This window comes from Oncorhynchus clarkii, chromosome 2 (genome assembly GCF_045791955.1).
Source record: "Oncorhynchus clarkii lewisi isolate Uvic-CL-2024 chromosome 2, UVic_Ocla_1.0, whole genome shotgun sequence".
In the NCBI taxonomy this organism is placed as follows: Eukaryota; Metazoa; Chordata; class Actinopteri; order Salmoniformes; family Salmonidae; genus Oncorhynchus; species Oncorhynchus clarkii.
The window spans coordinates 44,116,204-44,139,170 of NC_092148.1; the positions used below are offsets into that span (position 1 = coordinate 44,116,204).

Below are 22,967 nucleotides of genomic sequence, written 5' to 3' on the forward strand. Positions count from 1 at the left end.
ATCTCTGTATAGAGAAAGGAAATGGGCCCTATTCTTATTCTTTCTATCATTAGCCTAAATCCATCCATGAACACAGACAGTCAAATGACTATCATAAACACACCAGAGGCTATAAATAGATCAGATACATCCACATCAAAGTTAATAGCTGTGAATTCCAAAGAAACTTCCATGACCAAAAGAGAGCATCAAGAGTAATTGGACACCGTCAGATCCCATTCAACAGTTGGCATTCCGCCAGATGTTGCAGGGTAAACATAAAACACGACACCAGAAAGGAAACTGAACTATCTGCAGTTGGGGGTCGGAAACTGGGGAGAACCTCACACACACCCTCTTAAAATCAGCAGCAAAATAGCAGTAGACAGATCATGTGCAAAAACTGAGGTCTATAGTATTATTATTTAATTATAATGACATTTTAATGAGAAAAACATGGTCAAATTGAGGTTAACTCATTCGTATTGTCTTGAACCATAAATTAATCATTTTTCGATGTGTTCAATGATATTACACTGTACAGTTTACTTGCACCTTGTTCGATCCTCTGCTATCCTATTCGAAGTAGGCTACTCACTGTTTTATTGCACACTTGTTCGTCCCGGCTAAATAGATAGTTGTGGTCCTACTTTAGTCCACTTCTATTCATAAAACAATCTTTAAACGAATTAAATGCACAAAAAAATATGCATTTATAACGAAGTGACTAACAAATCTAAAGACATAAAAAATACGAATCAATTTGTATGCCCTTTCAACAACATTATTCCAAGTATGGAAGCATGCTTGGGTCGAGAAGACTAGCCTAATGCACGGGTAATAACGCTTTAGGCTTTTCTATAGGCTAACAATTTATGGAAAATCATGTATATTGAATAGGCCTACATGTGCTCTTTCTCCCAAGAACATTGAAATAATGAATTCATTATTATGTATGTATATACAACAATGTTTATTGGGGTTAGAGAATAGAGGGGGACACATAGTTTATTTTATTGAGTGGATGTGCCCACGATCCAACTGACTACAAAATATAAACCAGGAGAAGAGCGGGATAGGGTGGAACCGCTGGCCGTACCTGACCTACCCTCCACCGGGTTAAGATGTCGACTAATTCTCACCCGGGGTTTCACTTCTTCAAAAACGGACGAGTCATCTGCGCCGTCCGCTCCAGACAGCCGCACAGGTTGCGTGAAAACCGCGCACTCTTCTGTGTGTGCCGGATTCATGGCCTGTCCTATACTAGTTTCCATAACTATCTCCTGGATAAAACGTATTCAAATAGCTCTTTATTTATAAATATAACTTATGTAAAGTACATATAGATTTGACAACTGCTGCGTGATAAGCGCGTCTTTATCGGATCCAGGAACGCCCGGTAATTCCAAATGCCTCCCTCTGGCTCATATGTCGTTTTACCTGCGCTCAAGTAGCCTATGGCAGTGAGACCTGGAAGTCATGATTGACAGGAACACTAGCCAATCCAAGCGAGGAGGCGCGGGTGGGGGGTAAACGTCGAAACTCGAACAGCTAATTTTGGGTATTAATTCCAATTGGTGAAGCTAGCACTGGCGGTTCTAGCTTGTATAGCTCCTTGGGCGAACCACGCCTTCAGCCCCCCCCCCCCCCCCCCCCCACAGAAAAAACATTTAAAACTATATAAATACAAAAATAAGAATCATAAATATCAAAAAGAAGTAACAAAGACAAATATAAACAAATTGTAGTATATAAATACAAAATATAATTACATTTTTACACTACTCATTTATTGCCTTGTCAGTTTGGGATTGGATCCAGCAACCTAACCACTAGGCTACCTGCGTGTGCTTTGGGGACCTTTAACAGAATGTGACTGGCAGAACAGTGTTGTATGTGGAGGATGAGGGCTGCAGTGGATATCTCAGATAGGGGGAGTGAGGCCTAAGAGGGTTTTATAAATAAGCATCAACCAGTGGGTCTTGCGACAGGTATACAGAGATGACCAGTTTACAGAGTATAGAGTGCTGTGATGTGTCCTATAAAGAGCATTGGTGGCAAATCTGATGGCTGAATGGTAAAGAACATCTAGCCGCTCGGGAGCACCCTCACCTGCCAATCTATAAATTACGTCTCCGTAATCTAGCATGGGTAGGATAGTCATCTGAATCAGGGTTTGTTTGGCAGCTGGGGTAAAAGAGGATTGATTTACAATAGAGGAAACCAAGTCTAGATTTAACTTTAGCCTGCAGCTTTGATATGTGCTGAGAGAAGGACAGTGAAGGACATCTACCAATACTCTCAAGTATTTATATGAGGTGACTACCTCAGGGACCCTGATAAAATAAAGGTTAAAATGTGTTTTATATATATATATATATATATATATATATAGCATTTTACTTTGTATATATTTCATATATATTTTTTATATTTTTTATTTCAATTTCTTATCTAAAGACTGAACATACTCTCCTGCAACCCGCCTCACCCAATGTGGTATGGATCTGCTATTCTTTATACTTTAGAACCGGACCCCCCTCAGTAGCTAGCCAGCTAACTAGCTACTAGTCAGTTAGCCACTGCTAGCAGTCATCCCCGTTAACTCGGACATCTGCCAGCCTCAACTGGTGCAATTCCTGCCAGTCTGCACAGCGCGATATCAACGCAGAGCATATCGGACTGCATTTCTCTACCAAATCTTCGGATTCATACCGCAAGCTCTGAACCTTTACTCCGGATCATTGCAGCTAGTTAGCTTCCAGTTAGCCTGGAGCTAGCCTCGAGCTAGGCCCATCTCCCGGCTAGCCGAAGAGATCCATCAGACAATTCCTGGGCTTCACTACTTCTTTTGCCAATTGCCTGGACACTTTGCTGCCGGCCCGGAGCCCCTCCGATCCATCACGACTGGTCTGCCGACGTAACCGTCCGAGGGGGTTTCAACAGGCTCTCTTGTTGCGACGTCCCCACGAGGACCATCTGCTAGCCCCGGCCCGCTAGCTGTCTGAATCACCGTGCCTCCAGCTCGCCTAGCTACTCACTGAACCCTTTGATCACTCGGCTACACATGCCTCTCCCTAATGTCAACATGCCTTGTCTATCTGGTTAGTGATTTTTGTCTTATTTCACTGTAGAGCCTCCAGCCCTGCTCAATATGCCTTAGCTAGCCCTTTTGTTCCACCCCCCACACATGCGGTGACTCACCTGGCTTAAATGGTGCCTCTACAGACAAAACCTCTCTCATCGTTACTCCATGCCTAGGCTTACCTCCACTGTACTCACATCCTACCGTACCCTTGTCTGTACATGATGCCTTGAATCTATTCTTCCACGCCCAGAAACCTGCTCCTTTTACTCTCTGTTCCAAACGCACTAGACGACCAGTTCTTTTAGTAGCCTTTAGCCGTACTCTTATCCTACTCCCCCTATGTTCCTCTGGTGATGTGGAGGTTAACCCAGGCCCTGCAGCCCCAAGCTCCCATTCCCCAGGCACTCTCATTTGTTGACTTCTGTAATGGGAAAATAATTGGTTTCATGAATGTTAACATTAGAAGCCTCCTCCCTAAGTTTGTTTTATTTACTGCTTTAGCACACTCTGCCACCCCAGATGTCCTAGCCGTGTCTGAATCCTGGCTTAGGAAGGCCACCAAAAATCCTGAAATGTCCATCCCTAACTATCTACTGCAGAGATAGCCTGCAGAGTTCTGTCATACTATCCAGGTCTGTGCCCAAACAATTCAAGCTTCTACTTTTAAAAATCCACCTTTCCACCAGCTGTGCCCTGGACACCATATGTGAATTGATTGCCCCCATCTATCTTCAGTGTTCGTACTGTTAGGTGACCTAAACTGGGACATGCTTAACACTCTGGCCATCCTACAATCTAAGCTAGATGCCCTCAATCACACACAAATGATCAAGGAACCTACCAGGTACAACCCTAAATCCGTAACCATGAGCACCCTCTTAGATATCATCCTGACCAACTTGCCCTCTAAATACACCTTGACTGTCTTCAACCAGGATCTCAGTGATCATTGCCTGCGTGCGTAATGGGTCCGCGGTCAAACGACCACCCCTCATCATTGTCAAACGCTCCCTTAAACACTTCAGCGAGCACCCAAATCCAGACAGCTGATGTTCTGAAAGAGCTACAAAATCTGGATCCCTACAAATCAGCTGGGCTAGACAATCCAAACCCTGTCTTTCTAAAATTACCTGTCAAAATTGTTGCAACCCCTATTACGAGCCTATTCAACCTCTCTTTCTTATCGTCAAAGATCCCCAAAGATTGAAAAGCTGCCACGGTCATCCCCCTCTTCAAAGGGGGAGACACTCCAGACCCAAACTGTTATAGACCTATATCCATCCTGCCCTGCCTTTCTAAAATCTTCGAAAGCCAAGTTAACAAACAGATCCCCGACCATTTCGAATCCCACATTACCTTCTCCACTATGCAATCTGGTTTCCAAGCTGGTTATGGTTGCACCTCAGCCACGCCCAACGTCCCAAACGATATCATAACCGCCATCAATAAAAGACAGTACTGTGCAGCTGTCTTTATCGACCTGGCCAAGGCTTTTGACTCACTCACCGTATTCTTATCAGCAGACTCAATAGCTTTGGCTTGTCAATCACCGTATTCTTATCGGCAGACTCAATAGACTTGGCTTCTCAAATGACTGCCTCGTCTGGTTCACCAACTACTTCTCAGATAGAGTTCAGTGTGTCAAATCGGAGGGCCTGTTGCCCGGACCTCTGGCAGTCTCTATGGGGTGCCACAGGGTTCAATGATGTCACTCTTGCTGCTGGTGATTCTCTGATCCACCTTTACGCAGACGACACCATTCTGTATACATCTGGCCCGTCTTTGGACACTGTGTTAACTAACTTCCAAACTAGCTTCAATGCCATACAACACTCCTCCCGTGGCCTCCAACTGATTTTAAATGCTAGTAAAACTAAGTGCATGCTTTTCAACCGATCGCTGCCCCCACCCTCCCGCCCAACTATCATCACTACTCTGGATGGGTCTGACCTAGAATATGTGGCCAACTACAAATACCTACAGTTGAAGTCAGAAGTTTACATACACCTTAGCCAAATACATTTAAACTCAGTTTTTCACAATTCCTGACATTCAATCCTAGTAACAATTCCCTGTTTTAGGTCAGTTAGGATCACCACTTTATTTTAAGAATGTGAAATGTAAGAATAATAGTAGAGATAATGATTTATTTCAGCTTTTATTTCTTTCATCACATTCCCAGTGGGTCAGAAGTTTCCATACACTCAATTAGTATTTGGTAGCATGGCCTTTAAATGGTTTAACTTGGGTCTAACGTTTCGGGTAGGCTTCCACTAGCTTCCCACAATACGTTGGGTGAATTTTGGCCCATTCCTGCTGACAGAGCTGCTGTAACTGAATCAGGTTTGTAGGCCTCCTTGCTCACAAACGCTTGTTCAGTTCTGCCCACACCCGTGCTTCACGGTTGGGATGGTATTCACGGTTGGGATGGTATTCTTCAGCTTCCAAAAAGTACGATCTTTGTCCCCATGTGCAGTTGCAAACTTTTTTTATGGCGGTTTTGGAACAGTGGCTTCTTCCTTGCTGAGCGGCCTTTCAGGTTATGTCGATATAGGACTCGGTTTACTGTGGATATAGATACACAAACCCAGCCTAAAACCCCAAACAGCAAGCAATGCAGGTGTAGAAGCACGGTGGCTAGGAAAAACTCCCTAGAAAGGCCAAAACCTAGGAAGAAACCTAGAGAGGAACCAGGCTATGTGGGGTGGCCAGTCCTCTTCTGGCTGTGCCGGGTGGAGATTATAACAGAACATGGCCAAGATGTTCAAATGTTCATAGATGACCAGCAGGGTCAAATAATAATAATCACAGTGGTTGTCGAGGGTGCAACAGGTCAGCACCTCAGGAGTAAATGTCAGTAGGCTTTTCATAGCCGATCATTCAGAGTATCTCTACCGCTCCTGCTGTCTCTAGAGAGTTGAAAACAGCAGGTCTGGGACAGGGAGCATGTCCGGTGAACAGGTCAGGGTTCCATAGCCGCAGGCAGAACAGTTGAAACTGGAGCAGCAGCATTGCCAGGTGGACTTAGACAGCAAGGAGTCATCAGGCCAGGTAGTCCTGAGGCATGGTCCTAGGGCTCAGGTCCTGAGAGAGAGAGAGAGAGAGAGAGAGAGAGAGAGAGAGAGAGAGAGAGAGAGAGAGAGAGAGAGAGAGAGAATACCAGATACAGTATAACAGACTGACCCCGACACATAAACTACTGCAGCGTAAATACTGGAGGTTGAGACAGGAGGGGTCGGGAGACACTGTGGCTCCAGCCGACGATACCCCCGGACAGGGCCAAACAGACAGGATATAACCCCACCCACTTTGCCAAAGTACAGTCCCCACACCACTAGAGGGACTATCATTTGTTTTTCAACAGGGCAATGACCAAAGACACCTCCAGGCTGTGTAAAGGCTATTTGACCAAGAAGCTGAGTGATGGTGCTGCATCAGATGACCTGGCCTCCACAATCACCTGACCTCAACCCAAATGAGATGGTTTGGGATGAATTAGACTGCAGAGTGAAGGAAAAGCAGCCAACAGGTGCTCAGCATATGTGGAAACTCCTTCAAGACTGTTGGAAAAGTATTCCAGGTGAAGCTGGTTGAGAGAATGCAGAGAGTGTGCAAAGCTGTCATGAAGGCAAAAGATGGCTACTTTAAAGAATAAAATATATTTGTTTAACACTTTTTTGGTTATATGATTCCATATGTGTTATTTCATAGTGTTGATGTCTTCACTAGTATTCTACAATGTAGAAAATAGTAAAAAATTAAGAAGAACCCTTCAATTAGTAGGTTTGTCCAAACTTTTGACTGGTGTATATATATATATTTATATATTTGTTTGTGTGGAATTGGTCTGCGGACCTACAAAAGGGGGGACATATGGCCCGTTGACCGCCAGTGGCCCATCTGCTGTACAACAAATTATGACCTGTACTTTGTTATATTCTAATCACATTCATGTTCCCATTATACCTGTAGCACCCCTTTTGTGGGGTGAGACATCCCATGTCCCTGTTCATTAATAAAGATTACCTGTAACTCAACCAGTGGAGGCTGCTGAGGGGAGGGCGGCTCAGAATGACTGGAATAGAGTAAATGGAATGGTATTGATACCATTCCATTCACTCCATTCCAGCCATTATACTCCATTACAGACATTATTATGAGCTGTCCTCACCTCAGCAGCTCTACTGAATGTTTTATTTTATTTAACCTTTATTTAACTAGGCAAGTCAGCTAAGAACAAATTCTTATTTACAATGATGGCCTATCCCGCCCAAACCCTAACCCGGACGATGCTGGGCCAATCACGGCCTGTTGTGATACAGCCTGAAATCAAACCAGGGTCTGTAGTGACGCCTCTAGTACTGAGATACAGTGGCTTAGACCGCTGTGCCACTCGGGAGCCCAATTCGAATTATAGATTGGTCCCCAGATTAAAAAGAAGTGGATAGGTGTAAGAAATATTATGATTGCATTCCTTTCAAACCTGTGGATTAGTGTTGGAATGAGTTGTAGGAAGTAGATTTAGGGCAAATAGCTCAGAATAAAACTAGAACCATCACTGACAGGCAGAACTAGCCGATTGGTGAAAACATCCAACTAATCTTTACAGATGTGTAGTATCAAATATTTCTAAAATCGTTTTAAAAAATAGTATATTGTAGGGAAATAATTATTGGAACTACATTTTACAATAAGACCAACTTCATAAAAATGTATACCACCATAGATACAAATTTACCACGGTTCAAAATATAGGATGACATTACATTCAAGTAAACATGTTTGAGGACCTTGAAAAACAAAACAAGATGGCGGATTTTCTGAAAAAGGGTTCGGAGCTGCAAACCATAGCTAAATCAGTTAAAAATAAATCTACAAATAAATAAATACTGTAATTAGTTAGGTTGGCAAACGAACCACTGTCAAATATTTAAATAGTATTTGTTTGTTTTGAATAATTTTGTATTTTCTCCTGTTGCTGTATTACGACCGTATTGGTAACTTTGGAAGGTAAGAGCGCTATGCTAGGCTAATCAACTTGGCTCGCTAGCATTAGCTAACCATTACATCAACAACATGCACGGAACTGTATACAAATTGTTTGAATAACACATATATCGCAGAATCTGCTGCATATGTTGTTTTTGGTTCTGATATGTAATTCGCTTGCAAACTATCGGGTAAAATCTCAGACCGGGTAGGTAATTTAGGCTGGAACGGTCTAGTAGCTAGCTATGCTAACTAGCCTGCATGCCTGCAAGTTGTTATTACATTTCGATGACTACCGTTCGCTCTCTTTGAGTTTTAACGAAGAAGCCTAACGTAGCTTTGTAGGCTGTGGACCCTATGTAATCAATCAATTGGCTAATTGTTTGGATTCAAATACCAGGCTTGAGCTTCTTCTCATTTGATTTTATCTCCTGGACCGAAGCGTTCAAAGATTAAGAAATGGCAGCAATTTTCCTCCACTACACACAAGGAGTTTTGAACTGATGAGAACAACCCTGCACTGTAAAAAAAAAGAATGCTGTTGTTTTTACAGTAACTTAATGGCAGACAGTAACCTGTAAGTTACTGTAAACAAATAGTACAGTATGTTACCCTAAATTCCAAATAAACTTTGGTTTAACAGTACAGTAAATTCCAAATAAACATTGGTTTAACAGTACAGCACTGTTAAACCAACGTTTCTTTGGAATTTACGGTAGCATACTGTACTTTTTAACATTAACTTACAGGTAACTGGCTACAAGTAAGTTACCATTAAAAAAACAGTATTTTTTTTACAGTGTGTGGAAGGAGCTCAGTCTACAGAAAACATACAGACGAGGTGGTAGGAAAATGATCAGCAAATTGAACTGCGAGCAGTACAACATGGACACCGGGGTCCAAGATCGCTTGCCAGTTCTGCAGGCTGACTCTCAGGCAATTGACAAGACCCACTCCAAGCCAATCCTGTTTATAATTTACATGCTCCCTCTCGGCCAAATCGTCAGAGATTATAACATCGACTTCCACACTTTCGATAACCAAACCGGACACCATCTCTGCCCAAGCAAAACTCAGCAGCTGCCTAGAGGACATCAGGGCATGGATGAAAGGTAACTTTCTCCAATTGAACAGTAGCAAGACTGAGGCTTTGCTTATTGGGACACCCAAACAGTTTACCAGTGCTGCAAACATCTGCCCTACAATCACTGGCCAGGCCATCCACGTGTCCTCTGTCATCTCCAACCTAGGAGTCAAGTTTCATCCTTCTCTGTCCTTCGATGCCCACATAAAACAAATATGTAAAACACTATTTTTCCATCTTACACTGAACACAAATATAAATGCAACATTTTCTAAGATTTTACTGAGTTACAGTCCATATAAAGAAATCAGTCAATTGAAATAAAGAAATTAGGCCCTAATCAATGGATTTCACATGACTGCATCTGTTGGTCACATATACCTTAAAGGTAGGGGTGTGGATCAGGAAACCTGTCAGTATCTGATGTGACCACCATTTGCATCATGCTGCACGACACATCTCCTTCATAGAGTTGATCAGGCTGTTGATTGTGGCCTGTGGAAAGTTGTCCCACTCCTCTTCAATGGCTGTGCAAAGTTGCTGGATATTGGCGGGAACTGGAACACGCTGTTTTACACATCGATCCAAAGCATCTCAAACATGCTCAATGAGTGACATGTCAGGTGAGTATGCAGGCCAGGTGGTGGATGAATGGCACAACAATGGGCCTCAGGATCTCATCACGGTATCACTGCATTCAAATTGCCATTGATATAATGCAATTGTGTTTGTTGTCTGTAGCTTATGCCTGCCTATACCATAACCCCACCGCCACCATGGGGCACTCTGTTCACCATGTTGACATCAGTAAACCGCTGGTCTCCACAACGCCATACGTCTGTCATCTGCCCGGTACAGTTGAATCTGGGATTCATCTGTGAAGAGTACACTTCTCCAGCGTGCCAGTGGCCATCGTTGGTGAGCATTTGCCCTCTGATGTTGGTTACGATGCTGAACTGCAATTAGGTCAAGACCCTGGTGAGGACGACCAGCACGCAGATGAGCTTCCCTCAGACGGTTTGTGCAGAAATTATTTTGGTTGTGCAAACCCCCAGTTTTATCAGCTATCTTGGTGGCTGGTCTCACACGATCCTGCAAGTGAAGAAGCCGGATGGTTACATGTGGTTGTGAGGCCGGTTGGACATACTGCCACATTTTATAAAGCAACGTTGGTAGAGAAATGAACATTCAATTCTCTAGCAACAGCTCTCACTGACATTCCTGCAGTCAGCATGCCAATTGCACGCTCCCTCAACTTGAGACATCTGTGGCATTGTGTTGTGTGACAAAACAGCACATTTTAAAGTGGCCTTTTGTTGTCCCCAGCACAAGGTGCACCTGTGTAATGATCATGCTGTTAAATCAGCTCTTGATATGCCACACCTGTCAGGTGCATGGATTATCTTGGCAAAGGAGAAATGCTCACTAACAGGAATATAAACAAAATCTCTCAAAATTTGAGAGAGATACGCTTTTTGCCTATGGAACATTTCTGCAATCTTTTATTTCAGCGCATGAAACATGGGACCAACACTTTACATGTTGCATTTATATTTTTTGGACATTTATATTTTTTGGTCATACCCTCACTCTCCCAGCCAGATGCAGATATCCATGCCTTCATCTTCTCTCGGATCGACTACGGCAATGTGTTGTTTGGGAGCCTCCCAGCTAAATCACCACAGAGGCTCCAACTAATCCAGAACAGTGCTGCCAGGGACTTGACCAGGACCAAGAAGTCAGATCCCATCACCCCGATCCTGGCCCAACTCCACTGGCTACCGGTCAACTACAGGATTGACTTCAAAATCCTCATCCTTGGATTTAAACCCTTGAATGGATTGAGGTGCACCTACATCAGTGACCTCATCTCAATCAGCGAGCCACCTCACACTCTCCGCTTCAGCAACTCCCTGCTGCATCAAGTCTCCAAGACACGTCTCTGAACTATGGGGGACCGAGCCTTCTGCTCCCTTGCCCCTCGCCTATGGAATGCTCTCCCTGACCATCTGAGAGCTGCTCCGTCACGCTGAACTTTTAAAACGGGACTTAAAACCCACTACTACAGACTTTCATAGTCCTAGACCCAATGTAAAATGTATTTCGCACCTAGCCCACTATTGCTATTTTACCTCCATTGATTCTAAAGGTATGGTATTTTTATTGTATATAATGTTTTACTTTTTTCCTCAGTTGAGCTTTGAGATAACTCTACTGAAAAGCAGTTTTACAAATTAAATGTCTTCTTATTATTATGTAAAGTTGAAGACGCATGCTAAGCTTTTGCCCATTCTGACAGAATGAGGGAACATAAGCTGACTGGCAGCTAGTATATTTGTGCTGCCTTCAATGAGAGGTGAAATATGTGTTTTAATGACGTTACAGTAGAGTGGGAAAGCTGGTGGTCAGTCATCTGATCTGTAATATCTCTAATCATGAGGTTTTTATGTTTTTATTTATGCAATCTTGAGTTCACCATCCATTCCTGAATTTCCAGAAGCCTAACATTAGATACAGTGACAGCCTGGGATATAGCCTGTATTTAGAGGCATGCTTTGTGTTCAAAACAAGATGAGTCGTTTTAAATGAGTCAGAATGTTTGTTTTCTAAGATGCAACTGGAAGTGAGTTATAACATGGTCATTCGAACCCAAAACAAGATGAGTCGTTTTAAATGAATCAGAATAATGTGTGTTTTCTAAGATGCAGCTGGAAGTGAGTTATAACATGGTCATTAGAACCCAAAACATAGGAAAAATAGTTTTCTTTCAGCTTGACGTCCCTCATTCACCTCCCAACTATCCCTCTATCCCACAGCCACCATGGCGGAGGAGCGGAGGCCGAAGCAGTGCACTGTGGTTCTGCCCACTGAGTCCATGAAGGCCATGGCAGAGTCCATAGGAGTGGGGCAGCTACAGGAGGAGAGCTGTGCCGCCCTGAGCGAGGAGGTCAGCTACAGAATAAAGGAGATCGCCCAGGTAAGAGCAGGGCCGAGTTCAATAGGGCACACCGTAGCAAAGTGATTTGCGGAAAATGAGAATCTGTTCTTTTTGGATGACTCACGCTGACATGTTGCATCTCAGTTCATATCAATACCAATGTACACAGGGTAATTATGTTATGAAATGTGATCCTTTTCTGTTTTCCCCCTCCCTTTGTCTTCCAGGACGCGTTGAAGTTTATGCACCACGGAAAGAGACGTAAACTGACGACAAGCGACATAGATCATGCTCTTAAACTGAAGAATGTAGAGGTGAGGGGGACTATACTATACTATACTATGTCATCATGGAGAAATGGTTTTCTTTGGAGAACATTTCACAGGACCTCAATGAAATATATAGGCTTTATTGAAAGCAACATTTGAGATGTTATTTACATAAACAGACTTGGTTAAAAATGTCAGTAGATCAATTACTAAGCGATCTTCAGATAAATGATTAAAGCCACTACAAATTCAACTTAACCTGTTTTGGGTTGCTAGTGTGACAGAATGTATTGATATCAGTCAATTGGTGGCATACTTATTGATGGCAGTCACTACACATGACTTGTACATTTCAAGTCACTGCACATATACATGCACCATTTCAGTTTCAGTGTGTATCTATGCGAACAGTATTAGTCATCCTAGTGCTCGGTTTCATAGAGGCCTCTCCTCCACAGCCTCTGTATGGGTTCCAGTCGCAGGAGTTCATCCCGTTCCGCTTTGCCAGCGGAGGAGGGAGGGAGCTTCACTTCTACGAGGAGAAGGAGGTGGACCTTAGTGACATCATCAACACACCCCTCCCTAGAGTCCCACTTGACGTTTCACTCAAAGGTATAATTCTATTTTGTTTTGTAAAAATGTTGTATTGATTTGACAAAAACACATACCTCCACACAGAATGATACTGACGCATTCAAACATTTCAAAGGTATAGACCTACTTACTTTGATGTTGATTGTATTTTATTAGATCCACTTCCATTGTTATCCATATGTCATATGATGGTATTATCTTTAAACAAGTGTTTGGGTTTGTTGGTTATACAAGCTCTGGTTGTACCTCCTCTCTTGTTTTCTGTTCCTCAGCTCACTGGTTAAGTATTGAAGGTGTCCAGCCTGCTATACCAGAAAACCCACCCCCAGGTGAGATGTCTGTCTGTGTCTGTTTCCATCCTTCTCTATCATCTACTTGAGTAAAGCAGCATTCTTCTCTAAACAACCACATTTCCATCATGTGTATATTTTCACTGTGTATATACCATCTCACTTCTTTCCCCTTCTCTTTCCCTTAGCCCCCAAAGAGCAGCAGAAGGCTGAGTCTACAGAGCCCCTCAAGGTGGTCAAGCCTGGTCAGGAGGAGGAGGGCTCCATCCAGAAGGGCCAGGGAGCTATATCTGCAGAGGCTAAAGGTCAGGAGCTTCTGATGTGTCTGTACGCCATCTTAAAATTGTATATGACACATAACATGTCAAACTGAACCATACTGTGTTGGCTCTGATATTTTCTTTTCACATTGTCCTTTTCAGCACGGTTCAAGCCGCTATGGTAGATGTGTAACTAAGCCAGTGAAGTGCAGCTTGGCTCAGCACGGTAGTGTGAAAAGGATACTAGAAAAGCTATTCTTATTTAATCAATGTTTGTGGTCCCTCTGGTTTGGTCCCTCCCAGGTAAGAAGGAGGGTCTGATGAGGATGAAGCCCCGCAGTACTCACGAGCTCTCAGTGGAACAGCAGCTCTACTACAAGGAGATCACGGAGGCCTGCGTCGGGTCCTGTGAGGCCAAGAGAGCTGTGAGTTTTGTGTCTTGAGTCAACCAGGTTTCTGGCTAAAATGTCCTTGTACTGGGTAGAGTTCATGATGCTGTTGACCTTAACAAGGGCCCAGGACCAGTGGAAACAAACTAGCCCCATAACATCAGAGATCCACCACCATATTTTACAGTAGGTTTGGGGTTATTCTCTGCTTATCACATCTTTCTCTCAAAACCACCACAGGTGTGCGTGACCAATTGAGCTATATTTTAATGTCATCCAACAAATGTAAATGTGTGCATTTTGCTAAAGGGCATTGGCACTTAGATTTGAACCGGTGCTATGGTCAGATGACATGAAAAGAGAGCTCTTTGTCCAAGCACACCAGTGGGTTTGGCGTCAAAAGAAGAATGTGATTTTGCAATGGCCATCTCCAGACTTGAACCAACATTGAAAAGCTGTGGTTTGAATTAAAGAGAGCAGTCCACAGATTATGTATGGGGGGGATGGTCTAAATTCTGTAATCTCATAAAACATGGTAGAAACAGGCATAGTGCCCTTAAGGGGTGGGTGTATTGAAAACGGGTGCCATCATTTGGACCCCTATCTTTTTGATAGAAAATACGTTTTACTTGTTAAACAAAATATATTTATTTGAGAAATTGTATTAATATAAATAATAAATCATTTTAATTTCATTTCTTTGCATACAATATAGCAAATTATGAATATTATTTATTTTATACAGTATTTTTTTGCTCATTTTTATCAAGGGTGCCAATCATTTGGGTCATGACTGTATTTCTGTGTGTATGGTTTTCTTATTGTTGCCACGTTATAATGCCATCTCTCTGACCCAGTATGTCTCTCTTGTCTTCTTCAGGAGGCTCTACAGAGTATTGCTACAGACCCTGGGCTCTACCAGATGCTCCCCAGATTCAGCACATTTATCTCTGAGGGGGTGAGGTTCTCTTCCTTCCTGTCAATCTCTAGTCTCTACTCTGTCAATCTCTAATCTCTACACTATTTCTCAATTGTCGAAACGAATCTTCCCTTCCTTCATCCTCATCTTATTCACTGCACTGATCTGAAAGAACTGACCAGGTGAACGCTAACCTAATGATGAGCTTACACTATATTGTTTTCACCTGTCCAATCATTTCCAATCATTGCAGCTGAGAGAAAGGAGATGAGGAGAATACATTTTCAAGTTATTTAGATAGAGCCTAAGTGTTTCAGTGCAGTAGGGATCATGGCCCTGTGACCTTTAGCTTGTTCTTCTCTCTTACGTCCTCCTCTCCTACTGTAGGTCCGTGTGAACGTGGTGCAGAACAACCTGGCCCTGTGACCTTTAGCTTGTTCTTCTCTCTTACGTCCTCCTCTCCTCCTGTAGGTCCATGTGAACGTGGTGCAGAACAACCTGGCCCTGTGACCTTTAGCTTGTTCTTCTCTGTTACGTCCTCCTCTCCTCCTGTAGGTCCGTGTGAACGTGGTGCAGAACAACCTGGCCCTGCTCATCTACCTGATGAGGATGGTCAAGGCCCTCATGGACAACCCCACACTCTACTTAGAGAAATATGTAAGAGTTCTAACACAACTAAATATCATACACAGTTTACTGAAAACTAAAACTAAACACATGACACAGGTCAATATTACACACAGTAAACTGAAAACCAAATTATTTCTGGAGCATTTTGACACACAGACCTCAACTGCTGATCATAACACCTGCCATTTGATGGGTCCCTCTCTTGCTCCTCTCCCTGATTCCCTGGTGGTGGCCTAGCTGCATGAGTTGATCCCAGCGGTGGTGACGTGTATAGTGAGTAAGCAGCTGTGTTTGCGGCCTGACGTGGACAACCACTGGGCTCTGAGGGACTTCGCTGCCCGTCTGATGGCCCAGAGCTGTAAGACCTTCAGCACCACCACCAACAACATCCAGTCACGCATCACCAAGACCTTCACCAAGGTATGTGGAGATGCGTCCGATTGATCAACTTTTACTTGGAAGGAAGTGTGTGTGTTTTTAGTTGAAATAAATAACATATAATACTGGGATTGAGACAGTAAGCATTATTATTAGCCATGAACATCTCCTTCCCTTCATCTTTCTCTCAGAGCTGGTTGGATGAGAAGACCCAGTGGACGACACGGTATGGCTGCATCGCTGGACTGTCTGAACTAGGACCTGACGTGAGTACTGCCTTTCTGCCATTTTAAGAAATATTCTTACCCTGGTCTGAGCTGTGGTATAATAGAATACTCTGTCTCTCATATCTTTCTCCCCTCCAGGTGATCAAGACGTTGATCCTGCCCAGGCTCACTGTAGAAGGAGCTCGTATCAAAGCTGTGTCTGAGGGACCTGTGGTCTCCAACATCGATAAGATAGGAGCAGACCACGTCCAAAGCCTTCTACTGGTGAGGAGCCGAACACAGACTGTTATTGTTCTACTTATTATTTTATTTGATTTATTTCACCTTTATTTAACCAGGTAGCCTAGTTGAGAACAAGTTCTCATTTGCAACTGCGACCTGGCCAAGATAAAGCAAAGAAGTGTGAACAGACAACAACACAGAGTTACACATGGAGTAAACAATAAACAAGTCAATAACACAATAAACAAGTCAATAACATAGTAGGAAAAAAAAATCTATATACATTGTGTGCAAAAGGCATGAGGAGGTAGGCAATAAATAGGCCATAAGAGCGAATAATTACAATTTAGAAGATTAACACTGGAGTGATATGATCAGATGAACATGTGCAGGTAGAGATACTGCTGTGCAAAAGAGCAGAAAAGTAAATAAATAAAAACGGTATGGGGATGAGGTAGCTAAATTGGGTGGGCTATATACCGATGGACTATGTACAGCTGCAGCGACCGGTTAGCTGCTCAGATAGCAGATGTTTAAAGTTGGTGAGGGAGATAAAAGTCTCCAACTTCAGAGATTTTTGCAATTCGTTCTAGTCGCAGGCAGCAGAGAACTGGAAGGAAAGGCGGCCAAATGAGGTTTTGGCTTTAGGGATGATCAGTGAGATACACCTGCTGGAGCGTGTGCTACGGGTGGGTGTTGCCATCGTGACCAGTGAACTGAGATAAGGCAGAGCTTTACCTAGCATAGACTTATAGATGACCTGGAGCCAGTGGGTCTGGCGACGAACATGTAGAGAGGGCCAGCCGACGAGAGCATACAGGTCGCAGTGTTGGGTGGTATAAGGTGCTTTAATAACAAAACGGATGGCACTGTGATAAACTGCATCCAGTTTGCTGAAATGAGTATTGGAAGCTATTTTGTAGATGACATCGCCGAAGTCGAGGATCGGTAGGATAGTCAGTTTTACTAGGGTAAGTTTGGCGGCGTGAGTGAAGGAGGCTTTGTTGCGAAATAGAAAGCCGACTCTAGATTTGATTTTGGATTGGAGATGTTTGATATGAGTCTGGAAGGAGAGTTTGCAGTCTAGCCAGACACCTAGGTACTTATAGATGTCCACATATTCTAGGTCGGAACCATCCAGGGTGGTGATGCTAGTCGGGTGGGCAGGTGCAGGCAGCGAATGGTTGAAAAGCATGCATTTGGTTTTACTAGCGTTTAAGAGCAGTTGGAGGCCACGGAAGGAGTGTTGTATGGCATTGAAGCTCGTTTGGAGGTTAGATAGCACAGTGTCCAAGGAAGGGCCAGAAGTATACAGAATGGTGTTGTCTGCGCAGAGGTGGATCAGGGAATCGCCCGCAGCAAATCAAATCAAATCAAATTTTATTTGTCACATACACATGGTTAGCAGATGTTAATGCGAGTGTAGCGAAATGCTTGTGCTTCTAGTTCCGACAATGCAGTAATAACAAGTAATCTAACTAACAATTCCAAAACTACTGTCTTGTACACAGTGTAAGGGGATAAAGAATATGTACATAAGGATATATGAATGAGTGATGGTACAGAGCAGCATAGGCAAGATACAGTAGATGGTATCGGGTACAGTATGTACAAATGAGATGATTATGTAAACAAAGTGGCATAGTATAGTATAAAGTGGCTAGTGATACATGTATTACATAAGGATACCGTCGATGATATAGAGTACAGTATATACGTATGCATATGAGATGAATAATGTAGGGTAAGTAACATTTATATAAGGTAGCATTGTTTAAAGTGGCTAGTGATATATTTACATCATTTCCCATCAATTCCCATTATTAAAGTGGCTGGAGTTGAGTCAGTGTCAGTGTGTTGGCAGCAGCCACTCAGTGTTAGTGGTGGCTGTTTAACAGTCTGATGGCCTTGAGATAGAAGCTGTTTTTCAGTCTCTCGGTCCCAGCTTTGATGCACCTGTACTGACCTCGCCTTCTGGATGATAGCGGGGTGAACAGGCAGTGGCTCGGGTGGTTGATGTCCTTGATGATCTTTATGGCCTTCCTGTGACATCGGGTGGTGTAGGTGTCCTGGAGGGCAGGTAGTTTGCCCCCGGTGATGCGTTGTGCAGACCTCACTACCCTCTGGAGAGCCTTACGGTTGAGGGCGGTGCAGTTGCCATACCAGGCGGTGATACAGCCCGCCAGGATGCTCTCGATTGTGCATCTGTAGAAGTTTGTGAGTGCTTTTGGTGACAAGCCGAATTTCTTCAGCCTCCTGAGGTTGAAGAGGCGCTGCTGCGCCTTCTTCACGATGCTGTCTGTGTGAGTGGACCAATTCAGTTTGTCTGTGATGTGTATGCCGAGGAACTTAAAACTTGCTACCCTCTCCACTACTGTTCCATCGATGTGGATAGGGGGGTGTTCCCTCTGCTGTTTCCTGAAGTCCACAATCATCTCCTTAGTTTTGTTGACGTTGAGTGTGAGGTTGTTTTCCTGACACCACACTCCGAGGCAAGAGCAACATCATTGATATATACAGAGAAAAGAGTCGGCCCGAGAATTATTGTTGACTACAATGTTAATATTTCATTGAAGATGCATCTTTATGATAAAACATGTTTGTTTTAAATAGGACCACAGACAACATATCATATTGACCGCTACATACATTTTGGGATGGTTTCCCAGACACAGATTAAGCCCAGTACTGGACTAAAAAGCTCCCCTGAACATGTCTAAGACTGGCTACACATACCCACCTGGAACAGAGACATCCTTGACTAATATCCTCTTCTCTCTCAGAAACACTGTGCCAGCGTTATCGCCAAGACTCGTCCCCTGCCTGACAACATGGAGCAGTACCGGGCAGACTACGGTTACCTGGGGCCCACGCTCTGTTCCCACGTGGTTAAGGCCCGGGCCCAGGCAGCACTACAGGCCCAGCAGGTCAACAGAACCACACTCACCATCACACAGGTAGGGCACCTAGATGTGTAAAACCATGTATATGAACTGCTTGAGGTCGGAGTCAATTCCATTTCAGTTCGATTTATATTCCAATTCAAATTTTCTCAAATTTTCTCATAAAAAAATGATACAAATTTCTGTTAACTTCCAGAATTGAAATGGAATTGACCTCAACGCTGATATGAACTGACAATATCAGCAACTGTAATGATCCAACGTAACGTTACAAAACCCCATCTGTCTGTCTGTGTTGCAGCCTCGGCCCACCCTAACGGTGTCTCAGAGCGGGATAGGAGGGTCGGGGGGGTCCCGTTCGCCCAGCATCATCAAGGTTCCCAGCTCCCTCACCCTCATGTCCACCCGACCAGGCACCCCAACACAGCCATCGCCACCGGCAACCAAGTACATCGTCATGGCAACCAGTGCAGGGGCGTCCTCCACCCAGCAGGTACTGGACGGTAGTCTTGTTGTTGTTTTTTTATATTGATTTGCAATTATATGAAATAGTAACAAAAACAAACTCTTGTATTCACTCTATGTCCTCCTAGATTCACTAAACATTTAATATACAGTCATTGATATCCTATACATTCCTTTTTTATAGACCTTCAAGTTTCTCTGATAAAAGCCTCTAGATTATCTCGATGCCCTAGTTAAGTGTTGTGATGTGGAATGTAATATTCCCCTCTCCTCCAGGTGATCACCCTGAGTTCCTCCTCGGGCTCCTCGGTAACCAGCACGGTTGCCAGCGCTACCTCCACCCTGCAGCCTCTGGTCAAGCTGGAGTCCAGAGGGGCCGGCGGCCTGGGGGGGTCGCGACCCCTCCAGAAGTACATTGTGGTGTCTCTCCCCACGTCCGCCTCTTCCTCCCTGGAGAGTAAGAGTGGCATGCTCCCCCCCTCCTCTTCCTCCACCTCTCCCATCTCGCTGGAGGCCGGGATGAAGATGGATCGCTCAGACTCTCCCGGGGCCAGCACACAGTCCCCGCACTAAGATACTGGCTTCGTCCCAAATGGCACCCTACTCCCTATATAGTGCGCTACTTTTGACCAGGGCTCATTAGGGCTCTGTTAAAAACTAGTCCAGGATCGATAGGGCTCTTGTCAAAAGGAGTGCACTATATGAGGAATAGGGTGCCATTTGCGACGCAGACACTGGCTTGTAATTGGCTTAGGGTGGTCAGACAGCCCTCTGATTGGATGTCGATGGTGATAATGAGAGATACCTCTACCTCTCTGATAGGACAGAGATTAGGTGCCTGAAGGGGGAGGAAGGGATTACTTTTGGGAGCTGGGGTGGAAACTAGCAACTTCTGAGTCTAGAGTAGCAGAAGAATTGTCAGAAAAGGGGGATATTATGCGAAAGTGATTGATAGAGACCAGATGGGATGGCGGGAGGAGTGGATGGATGGGTGCATGCAGTAAAGTGCACAAATCGCATCTCTTTTCTTATTGTACATACATTCACACGTGTCTAAAAGCTGTGTGGGCATTTATAATGGTTCAACCAACATTCTAATTGATTTTATGTTCCTTTTTTACACTATAATAAACCTGATTTTGTAATGATTTTATGGCGATTGCTTCGCATTTTAATTAGTGGAGGTAGCCTGGGTGTCAGTCAGTTTCTGCTCTCTTGTCAATTCCTTATGGATTTTTCTTCCAGACATGACATGTTTGGCTTCACAATGACAGCAGTGGAGTTGGCGAGAGAGCAAACGGATCTGGGATTAAGCTGAAGTGCAGGAGGATGATTGACAATATGGTTAACAGCTGACAATAGAAATAAAACTTAGTAGCCTAAAGACCTACATTCCTTACATAAACATCGTTACATTCTTAGGATGTCAGCTTTAATTTGAGGGTATTTTCATCCATATCGGGTGAACCGTTTAGAAATGACAGCACTTTTGTACATAGATATACCCCCTAGACATGCTAACCTCTCACCGTTAGTGGTAGGTTAGCATTTTTTGGGGGGGTATGATATTTGTTAACTGCTAGGCTACCTGCCGCTAGGATGCTGCTCATCCTTTTAACAAATAAAGAGCTGTGCGTGGCTTAGCTCTGGTCCTGGGCCCGTTTCCTAAATAAAGAGCTGTGCCTGCCTTAGCTCTGGTCCTGGGGCCCGTTTCCTAAATAAAGAGCTGTGCCTGCCTTAGCTCTGGTCCTGGGCCCATTTCCTAAATAAAGAGCTGTGCCTGCCTTAGCTCCGGTCCAGGGCCCGTTTCCCAAATAAAGAGCTGTGCTTGCATTAGCTCTGGTCCTGGGCCCGTTTCCTAAATAAAGAGCTGTGCCTGCCTTAGCTCTGGTCCTGGGCTCGTTTCCTAAATAAAGAGCTGTGCCTGCCTTAGCTCTGGTCCTGGGCCCGTTTCCTAAATAAAGAGCTGTGCCTGCCTTAGCTCTGGTCCTGGGGTCGTTTCCCAATAGCGATGGAATTTAGGCTTACAAGTGTTTTAAACTATCAATATTTTCTACAACAGTCGTAAATGTAAGGTGTTTCCCAAAACGCCATGCAGAGAGAATGGTCGCTAAGTGCGTCGTTGGAGCAATGCTGCTTTCGTATCAGATTTCTCCATTCAAATCTTTCCTTAACATTAGAATTATGTCACAATACTAACGACTGAGATATTACCACCTACGGCTGCAAATATTGAGGCGGTTTATTATAATGCTTTACCCAATAAAAATTCACAAAATCCCCGATTTGGCACATCCTTGCGCACTTGTTAGGTCACATATCATTGAGACAAATTACAGACAGTAGCCTACATGTTGCAAAATAGAACTCAATTGAATTAACATGAAATGTAGGCATACAGTGCCTTGCGAAAGTATTCGGCCCCCTTGAACTTTGCAACCTTTTGCCACATTTCAGGCTTCAAACATAAAGATATAAAACTGTATTTTTTTGTGAAGAATCAACAAGTGGGACACAATCATGAAGTGGAACGACATTTATTGGATATTTCAAACTTTTTTAACAAAGCAAAAACTGAAAAAATTGGGCGTGCAAAATTATTCAGCCCCTTTACTTTCAGTGCAGCAAACTCTCCCTAGAAGTTCAGTGAGGATCTCTGAATGATCCAATGTTGACCTAAATGACTAATGATGATAAATACAATCCACCTGTGTGTAATCAAGTCTCCGTATAAATGCCTTTATGGAAGAGTGGCAAGAAGAAAGCCATTTCTTAAAGATATCCATAAAAAGTGTCGTTTAAAGTTTGCCACAAGCCACCTGGGAGACACACCAAACATGTGGAAGAAGGTGCTCTGGTCATATAAAACCAAAATTGAACTTTTTGGCAACAATGCAAAACATTATGTTTGGCGTAAAAGCAACACAGCTCATCACCCTGAACACACCATCCCCACTGTCAAACATGGTGGTGGCAGCATCATGCTTTTCTTCAGCAGGGACAGGGAAGATGGTTAAAATTGATGGGAAGATGGATGGAGCCAAATACAGGACCATTCTGGAAGAAAACCTGATGGAGTCTGCAAAAGACCTGAGACTGGGACGGAGATTTGTCTTCCAACAAGACAATGATCCAAAACATAAAGCAAAATCTACAATGGAATGGTTCAATAATAAACATATCCAGGTGTTAGAATGGCCAAGTCAAAGTCCAGACCTGAATCCAATCGAGAATCTGTGGAAAGAACTGAAAACTGCTGTTCACAAATGCTCTCCATCCAACCTCACTGAGCTCGAGCTGTTTTGCAAGGAGGAATGGGAAAACATTTCAGTCTCTCGATGTG

At 43.7% G+C, this 22,967-nt stretch overlaps 2 protein-coding genes across 4 annotated transcripts in view; one reads left to right on the top strand and one right to left on the bottom strand.

Moving 5' to 3' along the window:
• LOC139368258 (Krueppel-like factor 5) overlaps nucleotides 1-1,404 on the bottom strand; it is a 45,282-nt gene extending 43,878 nt beyond the window's left edge. The window contains exon 1 of one of the 3 annotated variants that reach the window (XR_011626940.1): nucleotides 1,122-1,355. Coding sequence is in view for 2 of the 3 variants with exons in the window: in XM_071106983.1 (XP_070963084.1) it covers nucleotides 1,088-1,253 (166 nt within the window). In the remaining variant the exon portion in view is untranslated. Of the gene's footprint in view, nucleotides 1-1,087 lie in introns of all 3 variants that reach the window. The other 2 variants (XM_071106974.1, XM_071106983.1) reach the window with 2 other exon arrangements.
• Nucleotides 1,405-7,867: 6,463 nt separating this feature from the next.
• LOC139368271 (transcription initiation factor TFIID subunit 6-like) lies at nucleotides 7,868-20,772 on the top strand. The gene is made up of 16 exons (XM_071107000.1): nucleotides 7,868-8,077; nucleotides 11,957-12,117; nucleotides 12,306-12,392; nucleotides 12,806-12,959; nucleotides 13,214-13,270; nucleotides 13,420-13,536; nucleotides 13,795-13,916; nucleotides 14,761-14,838; nucleotides 15,355-15,456; nucleotides 15,667-15,849; nucleotides 15,999-16,073; nucleotides 16,173-16,298; nucleotides 19,040-19,213; nucleotides 19,461-19,652; nucleotides 19,901-20,204; nucleotides 20,337-20,772. Exons 2-15 carry the CDS (start codon nucleotides 11,962-11,964, stop codon nucleotides 20,195-20,197), a joined length of 1,920 nt encoding a protein of 639 aa, XP_070963101.1. The 5' UTR covers nucleotides 7,868-8,077; nucleotides 11,957-11,961; the 3' UTR covers nucleotides 20,198-20,204; nucleotides 20,337-20,772.
• The last annotated feature ends 2,195 nt before the right edge of the window (nucleotides 20,773-22,967 follow it).